The sequence below is a fragment of the Schistocerca piceifrons genome, chromosome X, assembly GCF_021461385.2.
Source record: "Schistocerca piceifrons isolate TAMUIC-IGC-003096 chromosome X, iqSchPice1.1, whole genome shotgun sequence".
Taxonomy (NCBI): Eukaryota; Metazoa; Arthropoda; class Insecta; order Orthoptera; family Acrididae; genus Schistocerca; species Schistocerca piceifrons.
The window spans coordinates 680,014,302-680,027,031 of record NC_060149.1 but is presented as its reverse complement, the minus strand read 5'-3'; the positions used below and the strand labels follow the sequence as shown (position 1 = coordinate 680,027,031).

The window sequence follows — 12,730 nt, the reverse complement described above, 5'->3', positions numbered from 1 at the left end:
AGTCAAAAACTTAAAATTCACTACTTCTGTTTGACATAGTATGTGAGAGTTATTCACACAGTTTCATGATATTACACTGTAACAGACAGACAGTCAGTTGCAACGAGTTGGTCTGCAAGTGCACTATATGTTCTATAATAGCCAATGACAGAAAATGAGCAAGGTCAAATACCTACACCATATCACCTTCAGATGAGTCGCATATTCATGCACCATGCCTAATCATCAACAGGCTAGTTCTGACTGCATCATTGCTCTAGTGAAATAAGGAAATTTTATGATATCAGAGACCAGGGCACACAGTGTGGCATTCCTGAACACAGTGCATGACACTGAATTAAACATTATTGATGCACTGGGAATCCAGTAGGCATGTGGTAACTGGATTTTGATGTGTAACAACACCTGTCCAGCATAATGAACCTGTCAATATGTCATGGAAAAATCCTTTTCCAAAGACAGAGCAGTTTAAATGTATTACTGCATTTTCCAAGTAAGTGGCTATGTTTTTATTTATGGATTCTTCCGTCGCTTCTTGATAGAACAATTTTTGTTCTACTGATTTTTATTTGTATGAACTAGTTTTCGACTTATTAGGCCATCGTCAGATAACTATTGGCTGTTATTTACAACACAAGCTCCTTGTAAACAATAGCCAGTAGTTATCTGAAGATGGCTTAATAAACTGAAAACTAGTTCACACAAGTAAAAATCAGTAGAACAAAAAACCATGTAAGTGGTATTCAGCCCTCAATAAGTGGATATGGTTCAGCCCTGGCTTTGAGAGGCTTGACTACTTAGCAAATGTACAGCCATCAAGTAGAGGCTCCATGGTGATCATAGACTCTACCATTTAACATTTGTCGAGGACAGTGTCAGTTCAGACTGATGTAATGTGATATTTTGTGATGAATCAGTGTTTGTCCTCACAATTGATGGTGCAGTATGATTGTACAGGCAGGTAGGTGCATGTTCCGACCCCAGATACATCCATGAGTCATCTCACAGTGGCCGTGTGTCTGGCTGTGCGGGGCTGGATGCATTTCTGTGGCCTCAAAATACTTCACAGGAACTTCAACATTGCAGCACGTCAGCAATCGTTGGTTGGTATATTAAAAAACTAAAAACCCGCCTCGATTGCGAAAAAAGCACCTAGTGTTAAGTGTTAACTCAGGTTTCAGCATAGATAATGACACCTTCTTCAGTACAACAGTAAAACCCACAAGTGCCTAAGAAGACCTTTGTCAATGATTAAAAGAACACCATAGCTATACATTTATAAATGAAAAGGAAAGGAAAATGCAAAGAGTACATATGTAGAAACTCAAAACCACTACTTTACTTAATGGTGTACGCTCCACCTCACACCGGCCTATGTTCGATAGGCCATGACCCGCCATAAACTGCAGCTACAAACGGTCACTCACTTACAAGCCCCCCCCTGCGGGTTCGGGGGTAAGAATAGGCCCGTGGTATTCCTGCCTGTCGTAAGAGGCGACTAAAAGGAGTCTCACATGTTTCGGCCTTATGTGATGGTCCCCTGTCGGGTTTGACCTCCATACATCAAAATTTTTCCGAAGAGCGAGCCGATTGGGGAAAGGTGCCTTACTTGGTGCATTGTGTCCATCTTGCGTTGAGAACTTTCGCAATCTTGTTCGTCGTTGCATTGCAGTCCTGCCCGCTCTCCATCGCTTGGGCATGGATACGCTCCTGCGTGCACTTTCTGCCAAGCCCTGTGCTGGGCCATTTTCTGCACTGACGACGACCATGGACCACATGTCGCCTAACATCCAGCACGGTAGCCAGTCCGTTGTGGTGGGCCCGCCATGTACCCTCTTGGTTGTAGCCCCCTGACAACACAGGGATCGCTCTACTGATGCCTGCGCCGTTAACTCCCCATGTATGCCGAGGAGTGGATGCCCATCTCCCTGGGGCATCGGGACTCCCGGCAATGGCCATCCTGCCAGGTGGCCTTTGCTGAGGCTGAGTGGCGCCCGTGGGGAGGGCCCTTGGTCGGAGTAGGTGGCATCAGGGCGGATGACCCGCAATGAAGCTTGGTACATCATCTCTCGCTGGCGGCCAGCCGTCAGCAGTCTCTGAGCGTTCCAAAGCTCCTTTTAAGGCTAATGTGTATGACCCAAATCGTTCCCCTCCCTGGCCACACCATGGGAGGAACAAAAGGCTTTGACTGAGAGCGAAAGATATTCGCCCCAGTATCTCGTCTGTACCAGAGCTGACGGGGAATCGTTTGTGTCTGTGAAGCCTCAGTTCTTTGTCGAACATTTAGAGGACAAGTTCGGGGAGGTGGAGGGCTTGTCCAAGATGCGGTCCAGATCGGTGTTGATAAAAACGGCATCCTCCGCCCAGTCGCGGGCCTTGCTCACTTGTACTAAGCTGGGGGATGTCTCCGTCACTATCACGCCCCATAAAAGTCTGAATATGGTCCAGGGCATTATCTTCCACAGGGATCTCCTTTTACAGTCCGATGACGAGCTGCGCGCCAACTTGGAGCGCCGAGGGGTCCATTTCGTCCGGCGCGTCCACCGGGGTCCGAGGGATCGTCAAGTTGCCACCGGTGCCTTCATCTTGGCCTTCGAGGGTGACACGTTACCTGAGAAGGTCAAGGTGATGGTGTACCGTTGTGATGTCAAGCCTTATATCCCTCCCCCGATGCGGTGCTTCAAGTGTTGGAAGTTCGGCCATATGTCTTCACGCTGTGCTTCCGACCTCGTCTGTCGCGATTGCGGTCGACCATCCCATCCTGATCATCCCTGTGCCCCGCCTCCAATCTGTGTGAACTGTGGTGCGCACCATCCGCCTTGCTCGCCTGACGTACACTGAGGCGAAGCGGAAATATGATCGGCTTCATCCAGTGCACATGACAGCTTCTTATGCCGCAACTGTCACTCCTGCTCCAGTTCCATCCGCTCCAGTCAGCTCTCAGAATCGAAGTCCCACACCTGCCCCCTTGATGGTGGGGGGGCACTAAACCCACTGTTGCTCCTGCTCCATCTACTTCAGGAGCAACACCCCCCCAACCATCGGGGACATCAGTTCCCCCTTCCCAACCGGAGAAGCGTAAGACTTCTTCGGCTACTCTCGTAAGGAAGGGGTCCCTTGGGGACCTCCCTTCCCAAGTTCTGACCGGTACCAAGGCCGAAAGCCGCAAGTGGCTTAAACAACCGCCGGTCCCTGGTCGTCGGGACACACGGTCGTCGTCTGTCCCTGAGACTGACCCAGTGACGCCCTCCCAGCCTGAACCACCAAAGGCACAGCGCGAGAAGCGGAAGAAGAAGAAACTCCCCAAGGCTACCGACATTGCGGTGGCACCCATTCCACCGCTTCCTACAAGCTCTGCGTCTGAGGATGAGGTGGAGATTCTGGCGTCCGCTGAGGACATGGATCTCGCCAGCTCCTCGGACGCAACAGTTGGCTGTTGTACAGTTGGTGACTCAGTAGCAGCAGGGGCCCCGGAGGCGTAATCTGCCTCCCCAGTCCCTTCATGCCTTTCCCATCCATGGCCACTACCATCCTCCAGTGGAACTGCAGCGGTTTCTTCCACCATCTAGCTGAGCTCCGCCAACTTATCAGCCTTCATCCTTTCCTTTGCATTGCTCTGCAGGAAACTTGGTTTCCAGCAATGCGGACCCCCGCCCTCCGTGGCTATCGGGGTTATTTTAAGAACCGGGCAGCTTATGAAAGGGTGTCTGGTGGCGTCTGCATATATGTCCTTAACTCTCTTCACAGTGAGTTTGTACCTCTACAAACAGCTTTAGAGGCTGTCGCTGTTCGGGTGTGGACGCCACAGGCTATTACCGTCTGCAGTCTTTACCTTCCGCCGAATGGTGCTGTCACACAGCATGTCCTGGCTGCTCTGATAGCCCAACTGCCGCCACCTTTCTTGTTGCTGGGCGATTTCAATGCCCACAACCCTCTATGGGGTGGGACTGTCTCCGATGACCGCGGTCATGCCGTGGAGCATTTGTTGGCTCAGCTCGACCTTAGCCTCTTGAACACCGGTGCTCCCACGCATTTCAGTGTGGCCCATGACTCGTTCTCGGCCATCGATCTCTCTCTTTGCAGCCCCGGACTTGTCCCATCCCTCCACTGGAGAGTGCATCCTGACCTGTGTGGTAGTGACCATTTTCCCATCTATTTGTCACTGCCCCAGTGTCATTCTTCTGGGCGCCTGCCCCGCTGGGCTCTCCACAGGGCTGACTGGCAGAGTTTTACTTCCGCGGCAACTGTTGAGTCTCCCCCACAGGGTGACATTGACGAGGTGGTCCGTGTCTTAACCACGTCAATCATTTCGGCGGCCGAGGCTGCCATCCCCCGCTCTTCAGGACTCCCTCGGAGGAAGGCTGTACCCTGGTGGTCGCCAGAGATTGCTGAGGCTATTCGCGACCGTAGGCGGGCCCTCCAGCGTCATAGGCGGCACCCGTCTCTCGAGACCCTCATCGCCTTTAAGAGGCTCCGTGCCTTCGCCCGTCGTCTTATTACACGGCGTAAGCAGGAATGCTGGGAGCGGTATGTCTCATCCTTGGGCTCCCGTGTCTCCCCCTCGCTCGTGTGGTCCCGGATACGGCGGATTTATGGCCACCAGCCCCCTATGGGTGTCCCTGGGATCTCCTTGGACGGTGCTGTCTGCATGGACGCTGCCGCCATTGCTGAACACCTTGCTGCGCACTTTGCTAAGAGCTCTGCGACTGCAACTTTTCCCCCCGCCTTTCGCTCTCTCAAGGAGCGAGCTGAGCAGATGCCGTTATCGTTCCGCACGCGTCATTCTGAAAAATACAATGCTTCTTTCAGCGAGAGGGAATTCCTCGCTGCCCTCACCGATTGCCCTGATACAGCACCAGGCCCAGACTGCATCCACGCACAGATGCTGAAGCATCTCTCCAGGGACTGCCAGAGACACATCCTCACCATCTTTAACCGCATCTGGAGCGAGGGCGTGTTCCCGTCGCAATGGCGAGAGGGTCTTATTGTCCCCATCTTGAAGCCCGGTGCGGACCCACTGGCGGTGGACAGCTATTGTCCCATTACCCTCACCATTGTTTTGTGCAAATTGCTCGAACGTATGGTGGGGCGGCGTTTGTGTTGGGTCCTTGAGTCGCGCGGTCTCCTCGCTCCATCCCAGGGTGGCTTCCGTCGGGGCCGGTCTGCCACAGACAATTTGGTGCGGCTGGAATCTGCTATCCGCCTGGCCTTTGCCCGACGTCAGCATCTCGTTGCTGTATTTTTCAATCTGCGGAAGGCGTATGACACCACATGCAGGCATCACATCCTCGCCACGTTGTATGAGTGGGGTCTTCGTGGTCGGCTCCCAGCTTTTCTTCAAACCTTTTTATTGCGCCGCCCTTTCCTGGTGCAAGTCGGTGCCGCCTCTAGTTCATCCTATATACAGGAAAATGGGGTCCCGCAGGGCTCGGTGTTGAGCATCTCCTTATTTCTAGTGGCCATTAATGGTCTGGCTGCAGCCGTGGGGTCGTCGGTGTCTCCTTCTTTGTATGCCGACGACTTCTGCATCTCATTTAGCTCCACGACTACGGGAGTCGCCGAACGCAGGCTGCAAGTCGCCGTTTGCAAGGCAGCATCATGGGCTCTGACTCTTGGTTTTCAGTTCTCTGCAGCCAAGACTCGAGTTATGCACTTCTGCAGGCGTCGGACGGTCCACCCTCATCCTGAACTTTACCTCGACGGCCACCTGCTTGAAGTGGTGGACAGTTGCCGCTTCTTGGGACTCGTGCTTGATGCCTGGCTCACATGGGTTCCTCATATTACTCAGCTGAAGCGAAAATGCTGGCGGCACCTCAACGCCCTCCGCTGCCTTAGCCACACGTCTTGGGGTGCAGATCGCTGCACGCTGCTGCGATTGTACAGAGCCCTTGTGCAGTCCCGGCTTGATTATGGGAGCCTGGCCTATGGGTCTGCGTCACCCTCAGTGTTGAAGTTGTTAGACCCCATACACCACTGTGGGGTTCAGCTTGCAACTGGCGCTTTTCGCACTAGCCCCGTGGATAGTCTACTGGCGGAGGCCGGGGTTCCCCCGCTGCGGATTCGCCGCCATCGTTTGCTCGCCGACTCTGCTGTCCACGTGCATTGCTCGCCAGGCCATCCCAATCGTCGCCTGCTTTTCCCCATCATGGTCCTCCATCTGCCCGAACGGCGACCTAGGTCTGGGCTTTCCGTAGCTGTCCGCGTCCGGTCCCTGCTGTCGGAACTGGGGTCATTCCCTCTTCTGCCTCCCTTCCAGGTCCGTGCACCTACGCCTCCCTGGTGTTTGCCCCGGCCGTCCGTCCGTCTGGTCTTGGCACAGGGACCCAAGGACTCGGTTTTGCCTGTGGCCCTCCGTCGCCGTTTTCGTGCGCTCCTCGCCTCATTTCTGGGCTGTGAGCCTGTCTACACTGATGGTTCCCTGGTTGATGGTCGCACTGCCTACGCTTTTGCTCATGCTGCCCATGTTGAGCAACGCTCCTTGCCGGCTGGCTGCAGTATTTTTACTGCAGAGCTGGTGGCCATATTGCGCGCTCTTGAGCATATGCGTTTCTGCTCAGATAGGTCCATCGTCATCTGCAGTGACTCCCTGAGCAGCCTTCAGGCCATCGACCACTGCTATCCCTCTTCTCCTCTGGTGTCCTCTATTCAGGAGTCTGTTTCCGCCATTGCCCATTCTGGTCGTTCGGTGGTCTTGGTTTGGATGCCAGGTCATGTTGGCATCCCGGGGAACGAATGTGTTGACAGGCTGGCCAAAGGGGCGATCGACGCCCCAGTTTTGGAGATCGGCCTCACAGCTCGCAAACAGCAGCTGGTGTTGCGCCGTAAGGTGCTTGGGGTGTGGTCTGCTGCATGGCGAGGCATGACAGTGCCTAATAAACTGCGGGCTGTCAAGGAGACGACTGATGTGTGGCGCTCCTCCCTGCGGTCTTCTCGCAGGGACTCTGTTATCCTGTGTCGGCTGCGCATCGGCCATACATACCTGACGCACGGCTATCTTGTGCATCAGGAGGATCCCCCCGTGTCAGTGTGGGTCCCGGATGACGGTCGCCCACATTTTATTGGAGTGTCCCCGACTGCGCACCCTCCGGCAATCCTTTAATCTGCCGGGCACTTTGCCTTTGATTTTATGCGACGATGCCTCCATGGCTGACAATGTTTTACATTTTATTCGTGCTAGACCTTTTTATGGTTTTATTTAGGGGGTCCTGCATCTTTCCCTTTCTGTGTCTTTTGTCCTCGCGTCTCCCAATATTTGTTTTGCTTTGGTGTGTCGTCGGATGGTTGACTCTTTCCCTTTTTTTTGTTCTTGTGGTCAGTCAACCAGTCTCCGGCCATCTTCTTTTCTTCTGTTTCTTTCGGTCTGGTGTTCGTCTGTACTCTTCTTTTCTGTAATGTTCGTCGCCTAATTTGTGTTCTTTAGTGCCTGGGGGTGGGGGGGGAGTCTCCTTCCCCTTGGGGTTATATCTGCTCCGTGCTTTTATGTCTCGCCTGTTTTTGGAATGGGGGACTGATGACCTTAGCTGTTTAGTCCCCCTTAAACTTCCCAACAACCACCACCACCACTTACAAGCCTGAACCGCTATGTATGCACATGCGCAAGACCAGGGAAGTTACTTGAACGCGCATGCGCATACGAATCCGAGAAAGTTTATCCATGGGTCAGGGCTAAATAGCCCATATATTCCCAACCGTGGATCAACGTATATCAAAAAATGAAATGGGTAGAACAAGAGACAAGCTAAATAGGAGATGAAACCTAAAAATAACCGCACACGGTTGCTTATGCTAGTAAAGAAACTTATATATGAAGCTACCTATGACAGCAGGAGGACCTCTTAAAAACTATACCTAAAGGCAGTAGTTAGCCTGGGGGGAGGGGAGAGGGGGCTGAAGGGACGTAATCTAAAGACGTCGTGATAATAAAGATGTAGGGATAAAACATGAGGTGTTCAACGGGCTAAGATCACCTTCATCGTAAAAGGAAAATGAGGATAAAAAGAATGAAGATGAACAGCTTGACCAACCGCACTCGTCAATCAGCACGCGCATGTGATAATCCCCAGATCATCAGATTTACAAGTATGAAGAACAAAGTAAAGGCGCGAAATAGAAAATTTTTTGAAGGTTTCACGCCTTTACTTTGTTCTTCATACTTGTAAATCTGATGATCTGGGGATTATCACATGCGCGCGCTAATTGGCGAGCACGGTTGGTCAAGCTGTTCATCTTCTTTCTTTTTATCCTCATTTTCCTTTTACGATGAAGGTGATTTTAGCCCGATGAACACCTCACATTTTATCCCTATATCTTTATTACCGCGACGTCTTTAGATTATGTCCCCTCTGCGCCACACGCTGTCCATTTTGGGGGTCATAAATACCTTAATAAGAACCATGGACCATTTATTAGATTAACTTCATGGTTGCTAAAAATTAAATAAATTAACCAAATAACCACAAAAAGTTGCACTAAGCCAGATAAGAGCAAAACCTTGTCACCAGACCATTGTCTACTTGACCGGCGACTATGCCATTGAACTACAAATGCATTACGCTGCAGCTACCAGCATTTAAATACTTCTCACAGCTCATCTCCACATCATGGAATGAAGTGCCTTTACTGCATCTGTAATGCTGTGAATGATGCGATGCAGTTTTCTTGCATGTTTTTAGATGGTGTGTCCTGATGCTAAGTGTGAAAAAGGTGTCAATCCTTGTACTACATCCATATTTACTTCTACTACACCTATATTTACAAGTTTTCTGTACGTTTATTAGCAAATCTATATACCCCACAATGTGATTGGCTCATGTGAAACATGGTGGGTACTTAAAATTTCACTGGTGGCAGTTTTTTGTGGTGTCAAGTGTTCATTTGTGATAAGTGGGGTCAAATCCTCTATTGATGATGCTGATTTATGGTTTCCTTAAATCATTTCAGGTAAATGCCCAAATGGTTCCCCCAACAAAATCACAATTCTTGGCCAACGAAACACTCTAATTAATCTTAAGGATGCCTTCTTTTGATGAGAAAAACAAGCACAGACTTGTATTAGACATGAGTTGCTGATGACAGAAGCAGAAAAGAAGAAATTCATGAAATGTTCCCCCACCACTGCCCCCTCTTTCCCCACCCCAATACCACCAGTTTCTTCTGGGGTAGAACGGTGACGTTGTTACATGTTTCATGTTTGACATGGGAAAATCTTGAAAACCAGTAGGATTATGTAAATGGCTATGCTGATATGCTACACACAATATGTGAATCCCTGATTGTTAGTAAAAAGAATGTGTACACTGAAATAACTTGTTATTATATCTGTATTTTTCTTTTAGTCACCAAAAAAGGTGAGTAATAAAAAATATACCATCTTCAGTTTTCTGTGAGTATAATAAGAAACTTTTTCTCTTTTTTTTCCAGGTATATTTGAATGTGGAAAGTGGAGGCTTTAGCGTAGTAGACAGTGAGTGTTCACCAGTTCTTCCACATGCTGCTGTTCCTGAAGGTGTTGTTATTGTGCGACAAGGTGGAAACAGTATTATCACTTGATTAGAGATACATGCAAGATGCAATTCTTCAGGTTCACATGCCAGTACTGTTTGGTGTGATGAATCTGGAAGTCAGCATTCTGTTGTGATTATTGCGTCTAGCCAAACAAATTGTGATTCTGTCCAACGAGAGAATGAAGTGTTAGAATTTAATCACCAAAATATACATTTCTCTGAAGATGATGTGTGTGAACATGTGAACAGTGAATCTCAAGAAAACTTTCAGGTCTCTGAAACCAGCAATGAGTGTGCACAGCACTCAGTTGTGATATTCTCATCATCATCTCCAAGATCTCGTTGCAGTGATATTCCCGAAAACAATCCAGTTCTTTCCTCCGAGACTGAAGATGATGGAGAGTTAGTTCCTAGCAAGTTGCTGTCACTTTCTCTCTCCCTATTGGTGGCTGCATTCTTCCAAGCCATTCGCTGCCTTCAGGAACTAATAGAAGACACATTTAGAACACTACACTGTGATTTAGATGTAGAGTAAGTTCATAAAGCCTTACACCTGAAATTATTTTTTAAAATTTCAGATTTAACAGTTTTAATCAATAAAAACTAAATTCAGGAAAGAGAGAACACCTGCAAATATTAAGTATGGTATTTTTACAACGAATAGTCTCTATAATCAATTACACGCTTAATGTAGGCCTATGTAGGCTTTGTTTTGTACTACTGTTTGTGAATTTTACATGACATTATAAACTTTTATATAAGACTCTTAAGAAAATATATATAACACATTGGAGAAATGCCCTTTTGCAAGTCCAAGACATTAAAAACCTTATAACGGTGCTTACATTTGCTTAAAGAGGTGATTGAGACTGAAGAGATTTTTTTTTTCTTTTTTTTAATCTAGGTGAAAGTAATGTAAAATTTTGATATGGAAGAGCCTGGTACACTGTTATTAACTTTCCACTACATTCATTTGTGCAGCCTCCCTATCCTAATTTCAGTCCAATTTCTTCATTATTTCATACAACTTATTGAGTTGTATCAGAGTAATTATTTCTTTTAGGCAATCTGCCTAAAGATTAAACGAAAATTTAGAGTTGATGACAATCTGAGATGCAACTTTGATTTGAAGAAACTTTTTCCAGTATTATCTTTTCATTGATTTTCGTTTGTTTATCTTAGAAATTTCTCATAGAAAATCCTGTATTTTTTCCCAGTATTATATTCTGAATTATTAAATGTTATGTTATTTTAGAGAAATCCCATTAGAGCTATTCATTGAAATCTGAATACACTACTTAAAATGGCTCTGTATGCATAAGACAAGATTGTAACACATGAAACAAAAGATAAATTGTAATATTGTGTTCAAATAAACAATTGAACTTAATTTATAAGAAAATATTGTGTCATTGGTTATGAGCCAGATAATAACTGGTGTATGGAAATTAGTTTGTGCTTATGAAATATTTATTACCTTCAGAGTATGTGCTAACATTGGTTGAAAGTGCACCTGAATCCATCATATTTATCTTGTTAGAAAGTTGCAGAGGAATGTCGTAGTGATGCATGTGCTACATTAGACAGGGTGTTTCGATAATACTTTTACAAACTTTACGGGCGGGTTCCTTACACCAAAACAACAAAATTCCTAGTAAACGTAGTCTCTAAAATGCATTCCATAGGAACTTTGTGGACTTGTTCACTTTCATTACTGTGAAACAAATCTTTTCTATTGAACAAGTGCTCTTAAGGTATGCATTGTAGAGCCCATGTTTACTAGATCTTTTTTCTTTTTCTGTGTGAGGAACTTGTCCCAAAAGCTTGTAAAAGTATTTTTGAAATACACTGCATATGGGGTGATCAAAAGTTCAAGCATTCAGATCACCTCAAGATTCCTCGGAATATTTGGATGCAATAGTGTTTCTATCAGACATTAGCCAAGAGCTCATTGTAATAGAAGATTTTCATAGAGGGGATGATTTGGCAATATTTAATGTAACAACATATGGCTCTTTTAAGTAGGAACATAGTTCTTTGTATGTTGAGAGTTTGTGGTGGATTACCTTTAATTATCAGTGCTATGAAGTAATTTTGATGATGTTAGCAGTGATCCTATTCCATGTTATTACTAAAAGCTTTGTCACATTTTTATCCCCTATCCACTTGAATGTTTTTATCTATTTGACTTTATTTTTTTGTTTATTGGAACTCTGAAGATGCTGTAAGATTTTACTTGATTTCGTAGTAGGTGATAGAGAAACTACAGCATCTTTCAAAAAACTTTGAATAGAATGTATTGTACACATAAGAATAGTACAATCATTAATTACAAACACTCAAGTGCCTAACAATATATTGTCCATAGTCTTATGACATTTGCGTCCATTTTAGCATTTGTGAGATTTATTTTTTCAGTGGCTGTGGCATGCCCTTTACTTCTTTGAAACACAGCAGTATTCATTTTTGGAAGTGCAGCCGGGACTCAAGTTGTCAGCTGTTCTGGATTTGGATGTTGGAATACCAAAAGCTTGCTCTGTCAAAGACACTCAAAGAAGGGCCAGAGGGGGTTGAGGGTGGGAGGTGAGGGGGTTGGGGTTGAAGAGACTTAGATTAAGTTAACATTTGAACCTTAAAGTAGATTAAAGTAGACACTAACATCAACCCAAAGGATGGTTTTGAACACCATAGTGCTTTAGTAGGCATGGTTGTATTGGAAATGGTATTCTTTTCATTCCTCAAACCTTCAAACTTACTTACCCAGCCAGTTTTATGAAGGCCTACAGTTTAAATGTAGACCTCTAACCAAGCTGCGGTTTGACACTTTTCATGTACACAAATCAGTGCTAGAGGTGAAAGAAGCAGTAAGTGACACATAAAATCCTAGAGCTAACTGAAGATTGAACAAGAAGCTTCAGATTTTTTGTCTAACACCTATTTAGCCACTGAGCTACAATGGAATTGGACATTGATTCATTTCTGTGAAAGCCCTTGTTAAATAGTGTGACATGTCTTCCAAAATGTTATGGTGCATCATCTTGTTGAAACAAGAGGCTCTGTCAAACAAAAAGTGGATTGTCTTCCAGAATTTCAAAAAAATTATTGATGAGAAGTACATAATACCAATCTGTACGCAAAAAAATCTGACAAACACAAAGAACCAAAAAGCCAGTTTCTCATGATAGCAACCCCCAATCTGATTTTTAAGTATGCTTTACCTGTGGGTT

The 12,730-nt window shown here is 46.5% G+C and overlaps 1 protein-coding gene across 2 annotated transcripts in view; it reads left to right on the top strand.

Moving 5' to 3' along the window:
- Positions 1 to 12,081, top strand: part of LOC124722084 (DNA damage-regulated autophagy modulator protein 2) — a 96,088-nt gene extending 84,007 nt beyond the window's left edge. For both annotated transcript variants that reach the window (XM_047247278.1, XM_047247279.1), the window contains exon 7: positions 9,421 to 12,081. In XM_047247278.1, the coding sequence (XP_047103234.1) occupies positions 9,421 to 9,549 (129 nt within the window). In that variant the 3' untranslated portion in view covers positions 9,550 to 12,081. The remainder of the gene's footprint in view (positions 1 to 9,420) is intronic.
- Positions 12,082 to 12,730: the final 649 nt, after the last annotated feature.